Genomic DNA, 21,894 nt, shown 5'->3' with positions numbered 1-21,894 from the left:
GATTTTATTTATTTGAGACAGAGAATGGGAGAGAGCATGAGTGGAGAGAGGTCAGCTGGAGAAGCAGACTCCCTGCCAAGCAGGGAGCCTGATGTGGGACTCCATCCTGAGACTCCAGGATCATGACCTGAGCCAAAGGCAGTTGCCTAACCAACTGAGTCACCCAGGTGCCCCAAATTTACCCTTTTAAGGCCAAGCTGTCTGGAACTAGGGGCACCAAGCTGGCAAAGTGGGACAGGAGCTTTCCCTCCTGGGGCACCGCCCAGGCCTTTGAAGGATGGGTGCAGGGTCGTCCTTCTGGCTATGGAAAAGAACCGAGTTAATGTGCCCTGGTGGCAGGTGGCTAAATGTCCTGAGATTTCAGCCTTCCAGTGGTGTCCAGTGCCCTGGCCTCTGGGTTCGATGGACTGGTTTATAATCTTGCTTCCACGCTGAAGAAAACTAGAGCTGAAAGAGGACCGCTTTGACTGGTTTGGGGACCCCAAGGTGGGGGAAGGGGTAAGGGAGAAAAAACACGCTTTGCGTGTTAAAGAAAAAAAAGGAAGGTAAAATCCAAAACTAAGCTGCAGGAAGCGACCCCAGGCTGAAACTCTGTGAACGATGGCGGGTAGCACACCTTGGGGCAGGGGGGTGGGGGGATGGGGGTGGGGGAGCGTCACCTGCTCAACCTACGACCCTTCCATTCTGGTACCAAGCCACGAGCCTGAGGGGCAGGGATAGCAACAGGGAGATAGCATTTGCGTCTCTACTTGCCACAGGCCCCCCAGTCCCCAGGCCGCCGCCCCCTACTTCCTGCAGCCCTGGTCACCGCCGGGGGCGTGTGTGAGGGGCGGGGCTACGTGGAGCTGAGCAATATATTTTAAAAAAAAAGGCGAGGTAATTAGCATCCTCTGATCCCATTGGCTGTCCGCCGGCTCTGCTTTACATACGCCCGCCCTGCAGGCTGCCGGGGGTTTGCGGGGTTGGGCCGGGTTTGCAGCCGCCGCGGTAGCTGCTGCGCTTCAGTGCCGGGTGGGCGCCCAGCGAACCCCGGGCCAGGAGCCGGGAGCCGGGAGCCAGCTGCCGGCGGAGCGGCTGCGGCGGCAGCATCTGCGTCCATTTCCGTCCTACCAACACTGAGGCCGGCGGCCGGCGGCTTCTGCGCCCAGCAGGGCCCAGGGAGGAGCGGGTCGGACACTTTTTATTTTATTTGGGAAGAAAGGGGCGAGTCCCGGCGTGAGCTTCCCTCCTGGCCTCGCTCGCTCCCCAGTGCGCCCCAGCTCCGGCCCGGGCTCTGGAAGATGACTTCAGGGTCCGCCCGGCGTCTACCAGCGGCGGCGGCTCGGGTAGGCAGCCGAAAGTAGTAACACTTGGTAGTAGCAGCTGGTGAAAAGTGAGCCGAGGCAGCGCGGACTGGGCTCCCCCGCGCGCCGGCGCCCGCTGCTCTCGCTGCTCCTTCCCCTCGGCTCCCCGGCGGCCGCAGCATGAAGTGGCGCAGCGATGGCCAGGAGAGGTAAGAAGCCTGTGGTGCGGACGCTGGAGGATCTGACGCTGGACTCGGGTTATGGTGGCGCGGCGGACTCGGTGCGCTCCTCCAACTTGTCCCTGTGCTGTTCCGACTCGCACCCGGCGTCCCCGTATGGCGGGAGCTGCTGGCCGCCTCTAGCTGACTCCATGCACAGCCGGCACAACAGCTTTGACACCGTCAACACTGCCCTGGTGGAAGACTCCGAGGGGCTGGACTGCGCCGGCCAGCACTGTTCGCGGCTGCTGCCGGACCTCGACGAGGTCCCCTGGACCCTCCAGGAGCTGGAGGCGCTGCTGCTGCGCTCGCGGGATCCCCGGGCAGGCCCGGCGGCCCCCGGCGGCCTGCCCAAAGACGCGCTGGCCAAGCTGTCGATGCTGGTGAGCCGGGCGCTGGTTCGCATCGCCAAGGAGGCGCAGCGCCTGAGCCTGCGCTTCGCTAAGTGCACCAAGTACGAGATCCAGAGCGCCATGGAGATAGTGCTGTCCTGGGGCCTGGCGGCGCACTGCACAGCGGCCGCGTTGGCCGCGCTGTCCCTCTACAACATGAGCAGTGCCGGCGGCGACCGCCTGGGCCGCGGCAAGTCTGCGCGCTGCGGCCTCACCTTCTCTGTGGGCCGCGTGTACCGCTGGATGGTGGACAGCCGCGTGGCGCTGCGCATCCACGAACACGCCGCCATCTACCTGACCGCCTGCATGGAGAGCCTCTTCCGGGACATCTACTCGCGTGTCGTGGCCTCCGGGCTGCCCCGGAGCTGCAGCGGCCCTGGCTCGGGCTCCAGCTCGGGCCCAGGCCCGGGCTCCGGCCCGGCCCCCGCGGCAGATAAGGAGCGGGAGGCATCCGGAGGGGGAGCGGCGAGCGGCGGCGCCTGCAGCGCAGCCAGCAGCGCCAGCGGGGGCAGCAGCTGTTGCGCCCCGCCGGTGGCCGCTGCCGCCGCCGCCGCCGCAGCCCCACCCGCAGCCGCAGCCGCCGCGGCCGCCGCCGCCAACCACCACCATCACCACCACCACGCACTCCACGAGGCGCCCAGGTTCACCGTGGAGACTCTGGAGCACACGGTCAACAACGACTCCGAGATCTGGGGGCTCCTGCAGCCCTACCAGCACCTCATCTGCGGGAAGAATGCCAGCGGTAAGTGGCCGCGCTGTGCCGCCTGCTCCCACCCCACTTGGCCAACTCTGGTTGCAAGTTTGCCTTGCGCCCTCACTCCCGCGTCGCTCCGGCCACCCACAGCTGTCCCAAGCCTCTGAGAGGGCCGCGGAGCGGGAGGCGGCGCGAAACTCGCTTGCTCACTCGCGCGCTCGGAATCCGCGTACTTTACGCGGCTCCTAAGGTTCCCAAGTCCAGGAGCGCACTGTTCCGCCCCTAGTGCCGGGCGGGGCGGCGGCTGCCGCCCGCAGTCTGTGGGAAGAACCCATCACCGTTTGCGGACACAGTGTTTTATCATTTGGCCCTAGTACATATTTCTTCCAGAGCCCCGTGTTTTGTTTTGTTTACCTTGAAGATGCCAAATTCTCGGGCGCACGAGTGTGGCTCCCTGGAATTCCAGAGGAGGAACATTCCTCCTTCCACCGACCGGCTCACGTACTTCCCCGCGCCCTCCGGGTCACTATGCTGGTGCGGGTGTAGAGGCCCCGCGGCCGTCAAGGCAGAACGTTTTAGAGCTCGCATGGCCTAGAAACAGTGGGGGAGAGGGGTGTGTGGTGGGAGTGTGGAGCCGAAGACTTATAGGTCCCGAGTTTTCCCGGGGCAGTTTTTGAAGGCCAGAGCGCACAGCTGGTGGGTGCGGCGCGATGCACACCCCTCCCCCCATTTCCGACTTCCCAGCTCACGCCTCTCTCGGTTCCCGGTGGCAGGGAGCTGCAGCTGTCACCACTTTGCTTAAGGAGCGCCACTAGGGACCCAGGCAAGAAGGGAGTGGGGCGGGGTCCTGGAGGGGGCTGTCAGTTTAGGGTGTCGTTTCCAGCAGGTTCTGTTGTCCCCTCCCACATCCCCTCTTTCGGAAGCGGGAGCTGGGTGGGTTTGAACCTGCAGTTCTGGAGGCGGAGGGGTTGGGGTCGGGGGCTCTTGTGTTGGAGAGCTCGAGCTGGCCGTCCTGCCTGTCCGCGAAAGCCCGAGCTAGACACTTCAAAGCTTCAGTTTTCCACAGGAAATGGTAGAAGCGTAACTGGAGACTCTAAAGCGAAATAAAACTTTGCTACATAGTCGGCTGTTTGGCCAGAGATTGCGTGGCTGGAGTTGAAATGCAGTCTTTCTGGGTAAATTTCATTCATGTTGCTGCCTGCCTGTTTCCCGGGGGCTGAAAGAGAGATCCAGCGGGCGCGGCCGAGCCTCTGGGGGTGCCGAGTGTGTGCATGTGAGTGTGTGCTTGTTTGTGAGAGTCGGTGAGCCTGTGCGTGTGTATGTTAAGTGTGCCTGTGAGTGTGCGCATGAAAGAGCAGGCGCGCGGGGCCCCAGCAAGAGCTCTCGGGAAACTGACCCTCCAGCGCTCGGTGCTTTCACCTGGTTTTGATCATCGTTGGGGGAGGAGAAGGAAGGAAAAGTGGGCGTGATGGTGGGGGAGGGAGGGGATCGCGACTTCCGCGTTGATCTGGAGACTCCTGAGAATCTCTTTGCCAGGGACCTTCCCCTCCTGCAGGCAGTCGAGGGCGCAGAGCCTCCCCGTTCCCCCCACCCCGAACACACGTGATATCCTGACCGCGGTGGAAACATGCAAGAGAAGGCATTGGTCTTTGTATGAGCTTCTTCAGAAGGGGGAGGATTCACCTGAAAAACCCAGGAGCTTTGGGCTGGATTGCTCTTGTCCGCAGCCCTACCCCCACAAAAAGCATAGAAGGGCTTAGTTTTCTTCCCACCAGGTGTGCCCCACCTTCCCTGTTCTTACCTTTCCCATTACAATCTTCCTTTTACTTCTTACTGGCCCCCAAACCCTTATCCCCCTGCTGGGACTGGACCCTGCTTTTCCTAAGCTCTCATAGTGTTTTCTTCCAAGGAAGGAGCATTTCCCTTAGGAGGCACCATTGTGGGAATCTGGGAATCCTGCTCCACCTGTCTTTGCCATGCTCTTGAACTTGTGACTTTGGTTGACTCTCCTTGGGCCTCAGTCTCCTCCTCTGTAACTCAAGGGCCTCTTGTAGCTCTGTCTGTATTAGTAGCCTCTAGGTTTTTTTCAAATCGGTTTTACTTTTATGATCCTTAACATATTTTAAAGACAGTTTTTGTGTTTATCCTTTTCGGAGTAAGTATACTTTAAGGAAGGAGAAGACCACAGAGTTGGCTTTGGGCAGGGTGAGTGTGTGGCGGTTGGGGTTTGCTGCCCTCGGAAAGATTCCCACACCACAGAGCTTTAACTCCTGGGTTTCAGGGCCCTTCAGCCTATCCCTTACTATGAGAGATGCTGTCATTTTGATTGTGATCTCTCTCTCTCTCTGCTTTCCTTGAGCTTGTGTAAAATGGCAGGTCATTTATGCTGAAGAGTAAGGAATGAGCAATTAATTTCTTAGGTATCTGAAACATACATTAAACATCAAACCCTTTAAACTATTTTTCATGGCAGTCTTTCTGATCTGCAAGCCTTATTAAGGAGCCCGTGCCTTATGTGATCGATTTTTTCCCCTTTAACTTGGCAGTCTCACTTATTCATTTGTGAATTTGTTTATTCATCGATGTTTATTGAGCGGTTAATAAACTTAAGGACCAAGCAAGTACTGGGGTCCAGAGGTAGTAACCGCCAACGTGCCTCCAACACTACTCTGCATGTTGACCCATTTGATCTTCAGCTAATATTCCTTTGGAAAGCTGCTCCTATTATCCCCATTGTATAGAGGAGGTGCTGAGGCACAGGGAACTTAAGTGTTTTACTCTTATGGATTCCCTGTCTTTAGGCCATTGACTTGCCCTTCATTATCTACCCAGTTGAACAGCCTGACATTCTGTCCCAACCCATATACTTTCCGTTCCTTTCAAACTGCACTGGGCTGTACCAGATTTTACATTTTTATAACCTCTGCCTGAGTCTAAGAGAGAGCCTGGTATACAGCTGGCGCTTACTAGATGCCTGTTCAGTTGCTCAAGCTGTTGTGTAATATTATACAATGATGTTCCCAAAGAAGCTATTGATTTTTTAGTTTCTTGAATCATCTTTTCAAATCCTTCTACCTTGGTGGCCCCCTCTTCCTGCCATCTGTACACCTGTCCACCCTTCTAAATTTGCTGGGGCTAAACTGCCACGCCCAGGGAATTATGGAACTAATCACACGGGACTCAGTTCAGAAAACGGAAGATACCTAGCTGTACGCAGGGGCTTGGCGGCTTTCAAAAATAATAGGACTGGGTTTAGGACGTGTACTTTGGGGGGACTGTTTGACGTTTCAGAGGGCTTTTTTCTTATGTTGATTTTGAGCTGTTTTTGAGGAGTTGGGATAGGAGCTAAGAGACCCCAGTGGACGTTGGGTTTCTGTGGGGTTTTAAAATTTGGCTTGATTGATTTTTGCAAAAGCTAAATAAGGGGCAGGCAGAACTGCTGCCGCAAGCTATTTTGTGTGTATGAGTCATTTTACCTCAAACACTTAAGAGCTGGCCAGTTCTCATCCCTGGAGACTGGGTCAAGAATGATCTTTCCAACACCTCTGTGAGACCGCCCTCCGTGCAGCCCCTTCCCCAAACCGCATACGTGTGCCATAGGCAGCCCTTTCCCCCTCCCTTGGGAATCCCGACCCTGACCTTGCTTTGAGTCACTCCCCATCACTCTGTGGCCCCTCCACTGCAAGCTTATGTCGGATTCATCTTTGGTTCTCCTTTCATATCACTCAGCACAGCACCTAGTACCTGCTAGTACCTAGCAGATGCTGGGTACTATTTGTTGAATGAATAAAAGTGGGCCTTAAGTCCTTGGGATTTAAAATTCACCCACCAGCATCTGTCATCGACCTCTCTAAAGGCCTCTGAAGTCAGGCCTCCTGATCCGAATTTCAAGGCTGTCATGGTACAGCTCTGTGTTCTTAGGCTTGTTACCTAACCTCTCTGAGCCCAGTTTCTTCAGCTATAAAATAGAGGTAATAGTTGGGATTAAGTGAGATTATGTGTGTAAGGGTATTATGGTCTGCTGCCTGACATAGGGTAGGGGCCAAAATGGTGGTGGTAGTTGTGGTAATCCAGGCATAATGTTATCTCACATCTCTATCTCATCCAGATTAACTCAGCTCCAGTAGGGATGGAGCCAGCAGGGTACAGAATTTTACTTGGATGGATTCCCTTTTCCTGATATTCCCAAAGTCAAATAATTCAGGGGGCTCATCTCAGGGATTGGCTCCATGGGCTCAGCCCCCACTGCCAAGGTCACAAAAAGATGGTCTGGGTCAAAGGAAAGTAGCTCATTTTATTTGCTGTATTTTTTATTAAAGACACGCTTGGTAAAGGGGCACTAGGGAACTTTCCAGGGTGATAGGGTTCAGGGGGAACGTGCATTTGTCAAAATGCAATGATTACATTGTAAACTTAAGATGTGTGCATTTTGCTGTATTTTAAAATGTTACAGCAGTAAAAAAGACATTAAAAAAAAGCCATCGGCATCCTTGAATGAAATTTAGTTTTAAATGCAGAAAGAGGGTGAAGGGAAGACTGGAAGAGGCAATGTGGTGTGATGAAAGGGATAAGGACTTTACACTGGGAAAGATTCCGCCTCATGTTTCAGCTCTGCTGCTTTCCAGCAAATGACTTAATTCCGCTGAATTTGGTTTTCTCATCTGTGCGGTGAGGATTGCCAAAACAAAACAAAAAGGCATAAAGAAGGGAGAAAATCCAAATCTACCCCATACAGCGATTAAAGGATTAAATCAGATCAAGTATGTGAAAACACCTGTCACATAGTAGGTACTCAATTATAATGGCTTCCCTAAAACACTGATTATCCAGGCTGGTGATTTTGAATAGTCTCTTTCATTCAGGGATCCCAAATCACTTTATAAACATTAATTAACATGAGCCCTGGCCCCTGGCAGCACTGGCTTGGTGAGTAGGACCGTTTTCAGGTCTTTTGCTTCACTGTTGCCCCCTTTGATTCTGATCTGCACTAAATGCTTAGTCAGTGGTTTTCCGGTTCCCTCCAGCTGGCCATGCTGTTCCATGGTGCAGCGTTGCTGTGCTGAACAAAAATGTCACAGAAGAAACCTAGCTTCTGACGGAGACTAGGAAAACTATCTCAGGAGTCCGCCATGGTCGTGTCTGTGCTCACAGAGCACGTTTTTAATTAACTGGCTGCATGTAAATTAAAACTTGGAATTTGGGTCAGTGGAGGGTTATTTGGTTTTCTCTGCAGACTTGCTGGCTCAGTGCTGGGGCATCCGCAAGTAGGGTGTTTCATGGAACAGAAAATAAAAATAACAGCAAAATAAGACAATGAGGGATCAATCTAGAGACCTGGGGTTGGTGTGGCACACTGATGCCGTTCAAATAGGGGGAAGGCCTCTAATTGTGCATCTATTATTATTTGTGGTCTTGAGCCAAACTCACCTGTAAAATATGTCTCATTGTCATCAACTGAAAAGTATATACATATAAAAAATCATTGACTTTGAAGTCAGACACATCCACAACTTGCAGTTTTCCTATCTGTAAAATGGGTATTATAATAATAGCTACACTTGTGTAGTGCTTATTATACATTAAACAATGCCGGGCATTGTTTCTCTATATTATAATCATTACAATTACATTAGCTGTTATAGAAACCAAGCCCCAAATCTTAGGATTTGAACATAATAGAAGGTTGTTTCTTACTCTCTAAAGTCTGGGAGAGGAGTGAGGTGGGGGGCAGCAGGAGGGTCTTTTAGGCACCAAGACTGATGGATTTGGCTTTCCTTATCATCAGTGTGTGGCCTTCAGGATGGTCATCCAGCCAAAATGCAGGGGAAGAAGGAGACAGTAGTGGATCTTACGAAAGCCTGGAAGGGATCTCCATCCCTTGTGCCCGTATATCCTTGGCCAGGTTTGTCACTAGCTCCCTAGCCACCAAATATCTATGCGTGTCCTTCTGCCATGCAATATGTGTTCCCCCTTTCCCAAGGGAAGAGGCTAACATTCTATGCAATCGCTGCTTCCAGGGAAAGTTCAGGATCTTGGGGTGAAGCTCAGTCCTATCCATTGGATTGTGTGTGTGGCTTCTTGTGGAAGGGAGCCCTGAGCCAATGGAGACATGTTATCTGCCACTCTACGTCCATGTGCCATCTCGGAGCAGGGCAGGACAGCCACAGGAAAACTCGCATTAGGGAAGCGCACAGTCGTGGAAGGCACACACAAGGGGCTGCCCTTAGTTCTTAGGAAACCTTGGCAGACAGACACTGTGTGGTTGTGTTCTGGACATGGGTGACGTTCCTTGCTTGAACAGTTTCCTGGTTTGTTATTCTCCAGCCTCCTGGCTCTGCCTGGTAGGAAGATCGTCTTTGTCCCTTTTCTTTCTTGGTCACTCCCCAAGTGGCCCTTGAGGAATATGACCCCACCCGAGACTCTCTATCTTTGGTAACCTAGTTCCTGCCCTTGAACTGTGAGAGCCCAAGGATAGTGTTGATGGTGTCACCGTAAAAAACTTGAAATGCAGGCTCATAGATCTTGCCAGTGGAGCTCCCTTAACTACGTAGTAGGGTTTTCATCTACGACCTCTAGTGCGGCAATAACCACGCCCATAGTCCTTTCCTAGGGCTAATTATCGAGCCTGGATGATTTCTTCCCTTTCTAAAAGGGGTACCCTTCATTATCTCTCCGTGTCATGACTGCTACCTTGGGGCCATCAGACTTGGGCGGGAAGCTTCTACCCTGAATCTGATCCTTTCTTTCACTTAAAAGTCTTCTTGCCTCTTACCATTTAGGGTCTAGAAATAGTTGTCTTTTTCAGTTCTCCACGATTCTTTTCCAATTTCACTTGCGAATTTGTGCCACAGCTCCTCTTTTCTTTCCAGTGCCTTGCTAAACTCCCACCAGGAGCAACCAGCTCCTGCCATTTGTGTTATTTATTTATTTAATTTATTTTCAGACCTCTTTCTCTGGGGGCTACAGGCTCAGTTGGCGCAGTTTGGGCCTCAGAGTTATCGTAGGCGACAGTTTAACCAAACATTTTACCACTTTTTCCTGAGCTCTGCTCTCTGACTTCTAAGCAAGGGCCCCATACGTAAGCACCCCACTTCTGGTACCAATTTCTTTGGCAGGGTGAGGCTAGATGTCGCATCAGATAAACCCAAAGATCTTAGTGGCTAACCACAGTAAAAGTGGCCTTCTGATTGGTGGCAGGGCAGGGAGACTCTTTTTCCCATGGCGGTTGATGGAGGCTCTGCTCTCTGGAACACTGACTCTGGGGAATTTTCCTGCTCAGGGACAACAGAAGTGCTGGAAACTGTGTAGGCAGGTTTTAAAGGACAGTCTGGATGTGTGTATATCATCTTTCTCCACTGTCCAGTGACCAGATTCAATTCAAGTCACCTGGCCTCGACTAGAAACAAGGGGGCTGGGAATGCCGGCCTCTGGTAGGGCAGCCACTCCCAACTGTAATTCTAGATTAGAAAGTGGAGAAATAGAAAGTTGAAAGAATTTGACTAAGGTAAAGCTAATGAGTGGTTGGGTCTGATGTGAACCCAGGCAGTCTGGCTCTGGACCACCTTGTAGGATATTTTGTGAAGATTAAAATGATATAAAAGACCGAATATAGTGTCTACAAAGTATTTTTCCCAGTGTCTCATGTTAAGTACATACTTCAGAGCTATCATCCCTTATGTGTATCATCATTGTTATTGCCGTCCTATTCTGGAAGTCGGGTGCTGTAAGGATTCATAGTGAATCGGTATGAAGCTCTCAGGCCTGGATAAAATAGGAATCCCAGAGAGTGGATGCCCTGGGCAAATTGTATTATCACCTGTCTTTTCCCCTGTGCTCTCCCCGGCATTTTTCCTGCTGAGGGGCTGACCCTCGCGGGGCCAGGCACTGGACTCTGAGTTATCCTAGGTGACAGACTGGACTTGTAAATATATAATATATAATATTTCATTCAGCCTTCACACTGTTCCTGTGAAGTGGGTGTTTCTTATTCCCATTTTACGGGGGAGGAAACCGAAGCTCAGATAGGTTTAGTGGCTCATTGAGGTGCGATAGATACAAAGGGGTAGAATCGGGGTTTGGGCTTCAGAACCTGTGCTCTGAAGGGCCACAGCATCGTGGTGAACTCCGGCTCAGATGAGCCTCTGAGGGGATCCCAGAAGGACTCCAGTGCGCGGCCTGAGGGGTGTGTGGAGTGAAGGGCTCAGCTTGGCCGGATGTGGGGATCCTGGTCGAGGATGGTCATTTATGCAATATGTGGTCCCAGCTCTTTTCTTAGCCCCTGCTGGCTTTCCCCGTCCTGCCTGCCCAGTGAGGTTGCTGTGTAGCCTCCTCAGTGGAGGCCCCGGGGCCAGTGGCTGGCTTTGGGGTCTCCGGGGGACAGCTCTGTCCATACTCTGCCCAGCTGGGCAGGCTTAGTGCCAGGAGGCTTGCGGGCCTTCTCACTAGGACTGAACGTAGAAATCTGCGGCATGGTGGAGAATTTGTCCTCATCCTCCCTGAGAATCCCAGAGCTGGCGTCTTCCCAGACTTTAGAGTCGAGGGACCAAGGGGTAAACTCTGATGATCTTGGGAAAGTGAAAGAACCTTCTGAGACTCAGTTTCCTCATCTGTTAAATGAGGGCAATGGTAGTACTTCCTCATGGGGTCCTTAGGAGAATGAGTTGATTCGTGTAAAAATCCCTGGAGTGTGTTAGTATTGGACATATCATAAATGCTTAGTGTCTGCTGGCAGTAATAATTGTTATTATCAAATGTTTAAGAAGTGCCAGTTTCCTTGCTTAAAGATCTGAACCCTGCTTCATGCAGAGTGAAAGGCTCCCAATAGTCTCCCAGTAACCAGACTTCAGGGTTTGACCTCTTACTAGCTGTGTGATATTGAGCAAGGTACCTAACCTCTCTGTGACTCAGTCTTCCCCTTTGTTAAGTGAGAGTAATAACACAATCTAATTCTTAGAGCTGTAAGGAAGTGTCTGACAGTAGAAATTGCTTGATAAATGCTTAGTAAATGAATTTTGTTATATTCATTATGACTTTTACTGTAGGCACTGTGTTAGTTAAGCAGCACAGTCCCTGTCCTCGTGCAGCTTACTTTTTTATAGTGAGCTTACTTTTTTCGTCAAATAACAGCTGTGATGGTTGCTACAAAGGGGAGATACACGGGACTGGAAGAGCCTTTTCTGAGGCTCTTGATGCAGTCAGGAGTAAGAGAAAGCTTCGACCAGGCGAGGCTCGAGTGAAGTGGAAGAGTGGCCCATTTGGTTAAAAAGGTAGAAGAGTCCTCCATGAATGCAAACAGAATGTGCAAAGGGCCTGTGGCAGAAGGGAGCCTGGTGAGAAGGAGAACGTTCAATGTGGCCTGATTGGGAGAACAAAGTGAGTAGAGCTGGGTAGAGGTTGGACCCGGCTACCTGCCAGATTAAGGAGTCTATCTTTTCCCGAGGACACTGGAAAGCCTTTGAAAGTTTTTAAGGAGGGAAATGCTATGATCAGATTTGTATTCTAAGAAGCTCATGCAGGCTGCAGTACTGGGACAGACAGGAAGGAAGAGGAGGAAGAATGTCGGAAGGCCAGTTGGCATTGTTACCACGCCCACCTTACACAAGAAGAGTGTGAGGCTATAAGACATTTCGTAACTTGCCCAGAGTCACTGATCCATGGCAGGGTGGGGATTTGAGCTCAAGTCGTAGGGACTTCAGTTCTCCCTTCCTCCTAGCTGTGCCAACCTCCATCCCTGGGGAATCCTTGGTTCAACTCTCACACCTTTACAGGTGGGGAAACTGAGGCTCAGAGTGAGACCCTCCTTGCCCCATGTCACAGGGTCACACGGCAGAGCAGGAACCAGTACCTAGGTTTCTGGAATCTTAGCCCATCTCCTGTCCTCTGTGATGCATTGTCTCCTCCAAACCAGATTGCTCCTTGGGGGGCAGCGAGGGCCGAGAGGCTGCGTTGTCTACAGCAGTTCTGGAGATGAATTTATGACCAGGCTGTAACATCTCTGGTCTTCACCGTGCAGATCACAGGAAAAGAAATGCCAGTGCGGGGGTGCCTGGGTGGCTCAGTGGGTTAAAGCCTCTGCCTTTGGCTCAGGTCATGATCTCAGGGTCCTGGGATCGAGCCCCGCATGGGGCTCTCTGCTCCGCGGGGAGCCTGCTTCCTCCTCTCTCTCTGCCTACCTCTCTGCCTAGTTGTGATTTCTCTCTATCAAATAAATAAAATATTAAAAAAAAAAAAATGCCAGTGCGGGAGCGTGGGGGAGGTCCCGGTTAGCTCGTGACTGTGCCAATGAAAGCAATTACTGCGAAGATCAGGTGTGTTCAGTGTGGAATCATGTTAGCAGTTCCCCGGTGCACTGCCGTCAGAAAGCGAATCAGAGAGGCTGCTTGCATTTCCCTGGGGATCTTGGTGGCATGTGTCATCGTTTCATCCTGATCCCAGCACACGGCGCCACCCATAAGTCAGGATGTGCACGAGAGCAGGCTGGCACAGATTCCCCCAGATCCCCTTCCCTCTCTCTTTGCCTCAGAGAATTTCGGGTCCTGGGGAGCGGATACAGCTTTTCCTTTCCTAGGCCCTCCTGCCCCTACCCCTTGCTGCCTTATCTTTGCTGACTTTGAGGGTCTAGGGCCTGGACTCGCCGCTGTGGGCCGCGCCAGATGTGGGGCTGACTCTCCTGAGGCTTCGAGGCCCGAGGTGGGTTTAGCTGATTCACAAATTATCCCCCAAATGTAAAACGGCGCCCGTGGCAGGAGCTTCTGAGGAGAGGTTCACGGTGCCCTATGACAAAGCCTCCTCAGGCGGTGGGGGTGAAGCGTGGGGAGGCCCAGCTGCCCCTCCTGGAGGCCTCCAGGGGTGGCTGAGGCCAGCCTCGGGACACCAGACATTCAAGGGCCCTGGAGGTGAGGTTGGGGGTTAAGATTTCCGATTCTCCTTCCCACACTGGAACGGTGTCATCAGGGCGAGAAGGGAACAGAGCCGGGACTCTCAGCTCTCCATTCGGAGCTCTGCGTGTGCCCCTCTCTCTTGAGAACCACCCTCTCCATCCCTCCCCGCTTCTGTAGCTGCCATTTTCAGGGCCTGATGCTGGGTCTCCTGATGCTGCTGCTTCCAACCACTGAGGCAGGCCGGTGTGGGTGGGAAGCCAAGGGAGGAGCCAGGTGTGGGCGCCCCCCTGTTCCCCTTCTCCTCTCAACCTTCCCCACACGCCTTTCCACTAGGTCCTGCGGCTGTTGCTGACCCTCCTGCTGCTTCCCAAGCTTCCCTTTCTCTCAGTTGGAGAGCTGTGGAGGAAAGATCAGACCAGGAGCAAGCTGGCGATTTCACGGCCTCTGGTGGTCTCAGCGGGTGGAACTGCTGGCTCGGGGCAGCTGGGAGCCTGTGGGGAGGGCGCCAGGGGGAGGTATAGAAGAAGAGGGGGTACAAGAAGGTGCTCAAACCCTCTAGCAAGGAGGAGGGCTTCAGTGTAGGCCTAGCAGGGTGTACACGTGCCATGGGACCTCAGATAGGCCCCCGACCTCTCTGAACCTGTTTCTAATAGGAATGGGAAATAATGATGATACCAGGTTCTGGTATTCATGAAATCACAAGTGTTAAATGAGGCACCCCTGCGGAAAACTGTAAAGCCTGGCTCTTGCTAGTGGCAAAAGGCAGTATTTATTGTTTACCACTGTGTTAGGGTTTTCCAGAGAAACAGAACCAATAAGGTATATAGAGATGATATATGAGGAGATTTGTTGTAGGAATCCACCCACCTGGTTGTGGAAGTCAGGAGGTCCCACAATTTGCCATCTGTAAGATGGAGAACCAGGAAAGCAGGTGGTATTATTTGGTCTAAATCCTAAAGCCTGGGAAGTGGGGGCTGCTGGTTAGGTCCTGGAGTCCGAAGACCTGAGAAACAGGATTTGCTGCTCTCGAGCTTCCCAGCGGCCTGGGCAAAAAGAGCAATTGTGAGCAGTGACGCAATTCATAGTATGGTGGGTGAGGTGGAAATAACCCAGCTGCTGTAGCCCTTCCTAGTGTGGGCCTAGACCTGAAAGACACTTGTCAGCAGGGGACTAGAAGTAGTTATGAAGATACACTTAGCAACTTTATATTTGAGCCCACGGTTGTTGGGGCAGAACAAAGAAAGCCTCCTCTTGATCGTGAAGTGTGTCTTGTTCCTCCCTGTTCCCCCCTCCCTCCCTCCTTACAGAATGTCCAGTTGTTGTGATATGTGGGGAAACCAAAGGCCAGGGATGGGGCAGCCTTTCCGTGTCCCCCCGTGTTCTGGTAGAGGGTCTTAGGGTCAGCAGTTGGCCTGGAAGCTTATGTCTATGTCACATGGTCCCTAGAGACAAGATCCGAGTTCATTTGAGTAAAAGTATATCAGTGCTCCTCTGGGAAAAAATAAGCAGCCTGTGCACCGCATCTACAAATATGGTCTTCAACAAACCTGGGGTGAGTTTGGAGAGGGAGGAGAGAGCTGGATGGAGTCTGGGCCTTGGCAAGATCAGCACCACTGTGGTCAGATGCCATGCTCATAGGAGTTTAAGGACAGAAGAGGGCGTGAGGCCCATGGTAGAACAAGCTGTGTGATCTCAGGCAAGTGATTTAACCTCTCTGGACTTGTTTTCTTTCTTTCTTTTTCTTTTTTTTTTCTTTTTTTTTTTTTTTGGTTGGACTTGTTTTCTTATCTGAAAAATCCCGAGAGGGTTTTGAGGCTCAAAGGAATCCTCAGACGTGAAAGTGATCTGAAAACTGCAAAATAATCTTTCGGTCATTCATTCATTCAACACATTTATAGAGAGCCTACTACTTAGAAGGCATGGTTCTAGGCAGTTGGCATATATCAATGCACAAATAGACAAAAGTCTATTCACAGATGGTGAATTCTAGTCAGGGGGAGACCTTATTCAGTTAACAGAAGTACGCAAGTACAGGATATTAGAAAGTAATACCTACCATAGAAAAAAGAAATCAGAGAGAGGGGATACTGGGAGGGCCGGGATGGTGGGTTGTAATTATTAATAGTGTGGTTAGGGTGGTCTCGCTGAGAAGGTGGCATTGGTGCAGAGAGGTGAAGGAGGTGAGGGAGTTAAATGAGGGAGGAGTATTCCTGGCAGAGGGAACAGCCAGTGTAAAGGCCCTGAGGCACAGATGGCAAAGAAGCTAGTATGGTAGAAAAGTATGAGGAGTAAGAGGTAAAAGCAGAGAATCACAGAAAGCGAGGTCAGGTAGGTCCTCATTGGCTACTGTAGATGTTGGCTTTTATTTTTAGTGAACTGGAAAGCCATTGCAGGATTGTGAGTAAGGATTTGCAGGTCCAACTTATGAATTGAAAAGATCACTTTGGCTGCTGTTTGAAAATGGGCTCTAGAGGAGCAAGAGTGAAAATAAGACCCAGTGTGTGGAGGTTCTTAAAACAATCCAGGTGGGGGGCGCCTGGGTGGCTCAGTGGGTTAAAGCCTCTGCCTTCAGCTCAGGTCATGATCCCGGGGTCCTGGGATCGAGCCCCGCTTCGGGCTCTCCCCTTGGCAGGGAGCCTGCTTCCTCCTCTCTCTCTCTGCCTGCCTCTCTGCCTACTTGTGATCTCTGTCTGTCAAATGGATAAATAAAATCTTAAAAAAAAAAAATCCAGGTGGGAGATGTTGGTGCACTAGACCTCGGGGACAACAGAAGAGGTGGGCTAAGAAGTGGTTGGCTTTGGGCCCCAATGAAAAGGAAGAGGCAAGAGGATGTTGCTGATACACTGGATGTGGGCTGTCAAGACACGAGAGGAGTCCCAAGATGAGTCTGTGGTTTTTGGTGGGAACAATTGGAAGGAGGGAGTAGCGTAAACTGAGCTGGGGAAGACTCAGGGAAGGAGTAGGTCTGCAGATGGCAGAGAGGTTGGAAGGCCAGTTTGGGACATGCTAAGTCTGAGGAGCCTTCAAGACCTGTGGGTGGTGATGTCAGCAGGGTGGTGGGATAATCATGGCGGTGTTCGGGAGAGACTTTGGTTTGGAGGTATAAATTTGGGAGTTGGCGAAATGGATAAAAGACCTCAACGTGAGACAGGAATCTATCAGAATCCTAGAGGAGAACATAGGCAGTAACCTCTTCGATATCAGCCACAGCAACTTCTTTCAAGATATGTCTCCAAAGGCCAAGGAAACAAAAGCAAAAATGAACTTTTGGGACTTCATCAAGATCAAAAGCTTCTGCACAGCAAAGGAAACAGTCAACAAAACAAAAAGGCAACCCATGGAATGGAAGAAGATATTTGCAAATGACAGTACAGACAAAAGGTTGATATCCAGGATCTATAAAGAACTTCTCAAACTCAACACACACAAAACGGATAATCATATCAAAAAATGGGCAGAAGATATGAACAGACACTTCTCCAACGAAGACATACAAATGGCTATCAGACACATGAAAAAATGTTCATCATCACTAGCCATCCGGGAGATTCAAATTAAAACCACATTGAGATACCACCTGACACCAGTTAGAATGGCCAAAATTAGCAAGACAGGAAACAACGAGTGTTGGAGAGGATGTGGAGAAAGGGGAACCCTCTTACACTGTTGGTGGGAATGCAAGTTAGTGCAGCCACTTTGGAGAACAGTGTGGAGATTCCTGAAGAAATTAAAAATAGAGCTTCCCTATGACCCTGCAATTGCACTGCTGGGTATTTACCCAAAAGATACAGATGTAGCGAAAAGAAGGGCCATCTGTACCCCAATGTTTATAGCAGCAATGGCCACGCTCGCCAAACTGTGGAAAGAACCAAGATGCCCTTCAACGGACGAGTGGATAAGGAAGATGTGGTCCATATACACGATGGAGTATTATGCCTCCATCAGAAAGGATGAATACCCAACTTTTGTAGCAACATGGATGGGACTGGAAGAGATTATGCTGAGCGAAATAAGTCAAGCAGAGAGAGTCAAGTATCATATGGTCTCACTTATTTGTGGAGCATAACAAAGAACATGGAGGACATGGGGAGATGGAGAGGAGAGGGAGTTGAGGGAAACTGGAAGGGGAGATGAACTATGAGAGACTATGGACTCTGAAAAACAACCAGAGGGTTTTGAAGGGGCGGGGGGTGGGAGGTTGGGGAACCAGGTGGTGGGTAATAGGGAGGGCACGTACCGCATGGAGCACTGGGTGTGATGCCAAAACAATGAACACTGTTATGCTGTAAATAAACAAATAAAAAAAAATAAATTTGGGAGTTGGGAGCATACGGATGGTTTTTAGAGCCATGAGATGGGACAAAGTCACCTGGGGCGTGAGTGTAGAAGAGAGAGGAAGACCAAGGACTGGGCCCTTGCTTGGGTTAGGTAGAAGAGGAGGAACTGCCAGTAAAAAGGGAGAATGGAAATGTTCTCACAGTCAGCGGGAGAGAGCATCTGGGAGGAGGAAGCGTTCCACTGTGTCATGTGGCCTGCGAGGCAGTTACCACCATCGTGCCCCAGCTGCGGGGTATTTCTCCCTGCAGTCCCTGGGGACCGAAGAACAAGTGGCATCAAGGTGCCTGATGGGGACCACATTAACCACACTAACCAAAATGAACCAGGAGGTGTCTGGGTTGTTTTCTCAATGGCTCGGAGGCAAAATGGTCTCAGGATGTCACCTATAAACTGAGGGGCTTAGGCCCAATTAGTAGCTTCAGACTGTCATGATCTTAAGGTTCCATAAAGGGTGGAGTGGGGAGGCTTCCCGTCCCCACCCGGCACACACATCTACCAGAGCTCCTCCCCGTCCCTCTGTGCTGTGCATATCGGACATTTGCATAAGATGCATTTGAGAAAGGGATTCTGTGGCCAAGCAGAATCTGAAAAGCACAGGCCCAGATGATTTTCAAGTCCTTTTGGCCCTGATATCCTAGGAGGCTCAGCTCCTCAGGGAATAGGGATCCCACAGTATGGCTGGGCCTTCTTGTCTTTGGTTGTCTGGACCATCTGGGAGGGAGTGTCCGCCTGAGGCTCGGAGAAGCACCAAGCCCAGTGGGACGGGGAGGGGAGAGGAAGGTCGGTGCTGTGCTTGGAACCTTGTAGAGCTCTAGGACCCCAAAGGGTTGGAAGAAAGGGAAGGAGGAAAACCAGTATTGGAAATAAATGGGACTGGTAGGATGCGGGATCGAATTAAATGCTTCCGAGCATCTGCTCCTGATTATTTGTAATTCCGCTCTTCTCCTGACGCAAAGCTCTTCTTTTTATTCCCCCTTCACTGCCATATCCTCACCTTCCTGGTGCCATTTTTGATACAAGGGAGCAAAGGTGGAACTCGTCTAAGCTCTCTCTGAGCCAAAAATAACCCCATCCCCCCAGATGCGTCCCAACCTTCCAGGCCAAAGTGCTTGCTTTCATTGACCTTGGCTCTTGAAGGTCTGATGTTCAAAATTGGTTTGCCTCTGTGTTAAAGAACTACGTATATTTTTTCCTAAGAAGTTTTGTGACTAAATCAATTTTATATCCACGGAAAGGATGAGTCCTGGATGCCTAATCCCCAGTGTGGAAGCTGGGGACACTGGGATGTTGTGGCTTATGTTACTTACCCACTAAAATGTCTCACCGGGCTGATGTTCTAGGGAGGAGTCAGCGTGGTTTATCGTGTTGTATAACCAAGCATCTAGGTCAGGCAGCCTGGGTCCACATCCCAGTGTCATCCCTTACTGGCTGGGCCACCCTGGGTAGGTTCGTGTCTCTCTCGGCCTCAGTTTCCCCCCAGTGCATAGGAATGTTTTGGGGCTAAGACAAAATACCATGACATGATAGGCCTTTAGCATGGGGGTGGTGAGCGCTCACACATGACAGCTGGTGTCGCTGGGATTGTCATCCCACAGCCCCTGAAACCTCTACTATAGCACTCATCACGTTCCCTGTTCATCTTTATGGTCCAGACTGTTTCTTCTTCATCTTTGGGTCTCCAGGTGGCATGTAGTTGGCACTTCAGTGAGTGAATGAGGCCATAGACCATAAGCCCCGTGCGAGCAGGGTATTTGTCTATTTCATTCCCCGCTGTCAGCCCGAGACTTAGAATAGCGTCCACACATAGCGGGCTCTGAGTGAACACTGGTCGTCTGTGAAATGAACCACGAATCAATGGAACGTCACTAGAAGACAAACCAGCAGTCTGGACCTAACCACTGGCTAACTAGCTGGGAGTCCCCCACTCTGTTTCTAAATTCCCAGCCCTGAAAACCTCTCCGTTTCAAAGCTTGCCTCTCTTTGCAGCATGGGAAAGAAAAAAAAAAAAAAAGAATGATTGCTCATGATTCCCTCATACCCACTTTCTTCCTGTGAGATGGCACCTCGCTGTAATTCAGAATTGAGGTCTGTGTCTGCATAGGCACATGGATCTTAGAGCTGGAGGAAGACCACACGATGCTCCTGGGGGGCCCCACTGCCTTCAGGTTGGGTGTTGGGTGGATTTTGCACACCAGAGACCTGAGAGCCGAGGGAGCTTACTGGAGGTGCGTGGGGCCGCAGGGCTGCTGGCAGATGAGCAAGACGAGGGAGAGTCCTGAGCTTTCCAAGTGGGAGGTCCTCACCTCTCGGCTGGGGCTGGACCTGTGCTCCCTGAATCCCGAGGTTGGCGTTCACATTGCCAGGCTGCCCCAGGAAGAAAGAAACAAGGCTTTGTTCCCTTTCCTCAGTTGTGCTTACCACTCCCCCACCCTCCGCCTGGGTCCTGCACAGCCTGGGGACCTGACCCAGAGAAGCTAACGAGGCTCACGGACGGCCATGCTGGCACGGTGCAGGAGCTGGGTGTCCCCCCACCCCGCCGGCCACCTGGCCTGCCATCAGCAGGTTGTCCAGTGAACCTTGCCAGCGGTCTGCAACAAGGCTGCAATGTGACTTGCTGAAAATTTCTTAAATGTTCTGGTAGCCTAGGACTGTGTTGAGACCATGAGGAGGCAGCTGATCAGTCCCCTGGGGATTAAAAAACATCAGCTATCAGATGAGTGATCAATTTCATCAGATCAGCAGTGTGGTATTGTGAAGATAAAGCAAGCATGTATCTGGTCCTCCGTTTTGTTGACTCAGTGTTGGTGGATGTGTTGGTCTCTCTCCATCTCTCCTGGTCCTTCATTTGGGAAGCAGGGTTCAGCGTCTACTAAATGCCAGGCACTGGCATAGGAGGAAAGCACATGCCACTACCAATATCCAGTCCGCTTTTGTGATTAGAAAGACCAGGACCACTTTTTTTCCAGAACCGTGTGACACGTATTGATTCAAATACTTAATCTGAGCCGGTTTAACTTAATGCCCCTATTGACTTATTCAGGTCTGCCTCTTCTTCTCCCGTCCTTGGGGAACAAACTCACCTGCCAATTGAGAGAAATTGAAGCATGGGACCTCTGGAAGACAGGAGGAGACGTTTGCTACTTATCAGGCTGCACTAACTCTAATTGTGAATCGCACAGTGCCTTGTTATTATTCATTCTTTAGGTTTGCTCCATTTGCCAAGTTCCATCAATTATTTCTATCAATGTTCCTAACAGCCATGGGTATCAGGGGGAGTGGTGGGCATTAGTAGCCTGGTTTTGCATGGGAGGAAGTGGAGTGTGGCACAGGGGACATATTTTGCCCAGAGTCACCAAGTAAGTGGCAACACTGGGCAGCTGTTGGACTCCTAGTCCAATGCTCTTTCTGTGCTTCCCAAGGCCACTCTTTGTGCATTGTTGGTGCTCAAGTGCTTTGTGAACCTGGATTGACTATCCCAAGGCGGGGGATGGGGGGTGGGGAGGAAGAGTACACAGGGATCCCATCTGAAGACTAAGCAGGATGTGAAGGTTACCCCAGCTTTGGGCCCTCCCAACCTTTGGATGCATGGAGCAACTGTGTCCTTCCCCTGCAGTCTGCCAGGCCTCAGTGGAACCTTGCATCTGACCAGCCCCTACCTTTGCATCTTCAGCCATGGTGGGGGGCTCCTCGTGATTTGGGCTCAGATGCTGCTATTTGAAGGTTGGGAAGTCCTTGGAATGCCCTCTCAGAAAGGAGGAGTGTACCTGCTGGGCTCTGCAGAACCCAGATGGCCCCGTCACCAATTTCCCAGTGGCCCAGACAGAATGGGCCTCTGGCCTCTGCACTGGTAGACTTTCTAGAGGAATCTTGCCCAGCCTGAACAATCTCTGAAAGAAAACACCAGCACAGAGGCTCCCAAAGCTTTGTGTGCCTCAGCTCAACTGCAAAATCCATCCTGTTCTTGCATGAAAGAAGAGGTTGACCTGTGTTGTACTGCTTGAAGAGAGGGGGCATGCCCAGGGGGAGATCTGCTTCTAGACAGGTTTCTAACCTCTGTTTTCAGTTTGCCCAAAGTTTTCCATTGCAAAG

At 51.3% G+C, this 21,894-nt stretch overlaps 1 protein-coding gene across 3 annotated transcripts in view; it reads left to right on the top strand.

The window, feature by feature from the left end:
* Nucleotides 1-974: 974 nt before the first annotated feature.
* Nucleotides 975-21,894, top strand: part of BTBD11 (BTB domain containing 11) — a 299,357-nt gene continuing 278,437 nt past the window's right edge. For all 3 annotated transcript variants that reach the window (XM_046013680.1, XM_046013681.1, XM_046013679.1), the window contains exon 1: nt 975-2,635. In XM_046013680.1, coding sequence (XP_045869636.1) covers nt 1,480-2,635 — 1,156 coding nt within the window. In that variant the 5' untranslated portion in view covers nt 975-1,479. The remainder of the gene's footprint in view (nt 2,636-21,894) is intronic.

Source organism: Meles meles, chromosome 7 (genome assembly GCF_922984935.1).
Source record: "Meles meles chromosome 7, mMelMel3.1 paternal haplotype, whole genome shotgun sequence".
Lineage (NCBI taxonomy): Eukaryota > Metazoa > Chordata > Mammalia > Carnivora > Mustelidae > Meles > Meles meles.
This window is presented reverse-complemented; position numbering and strand designations above follow the sequence as displayed.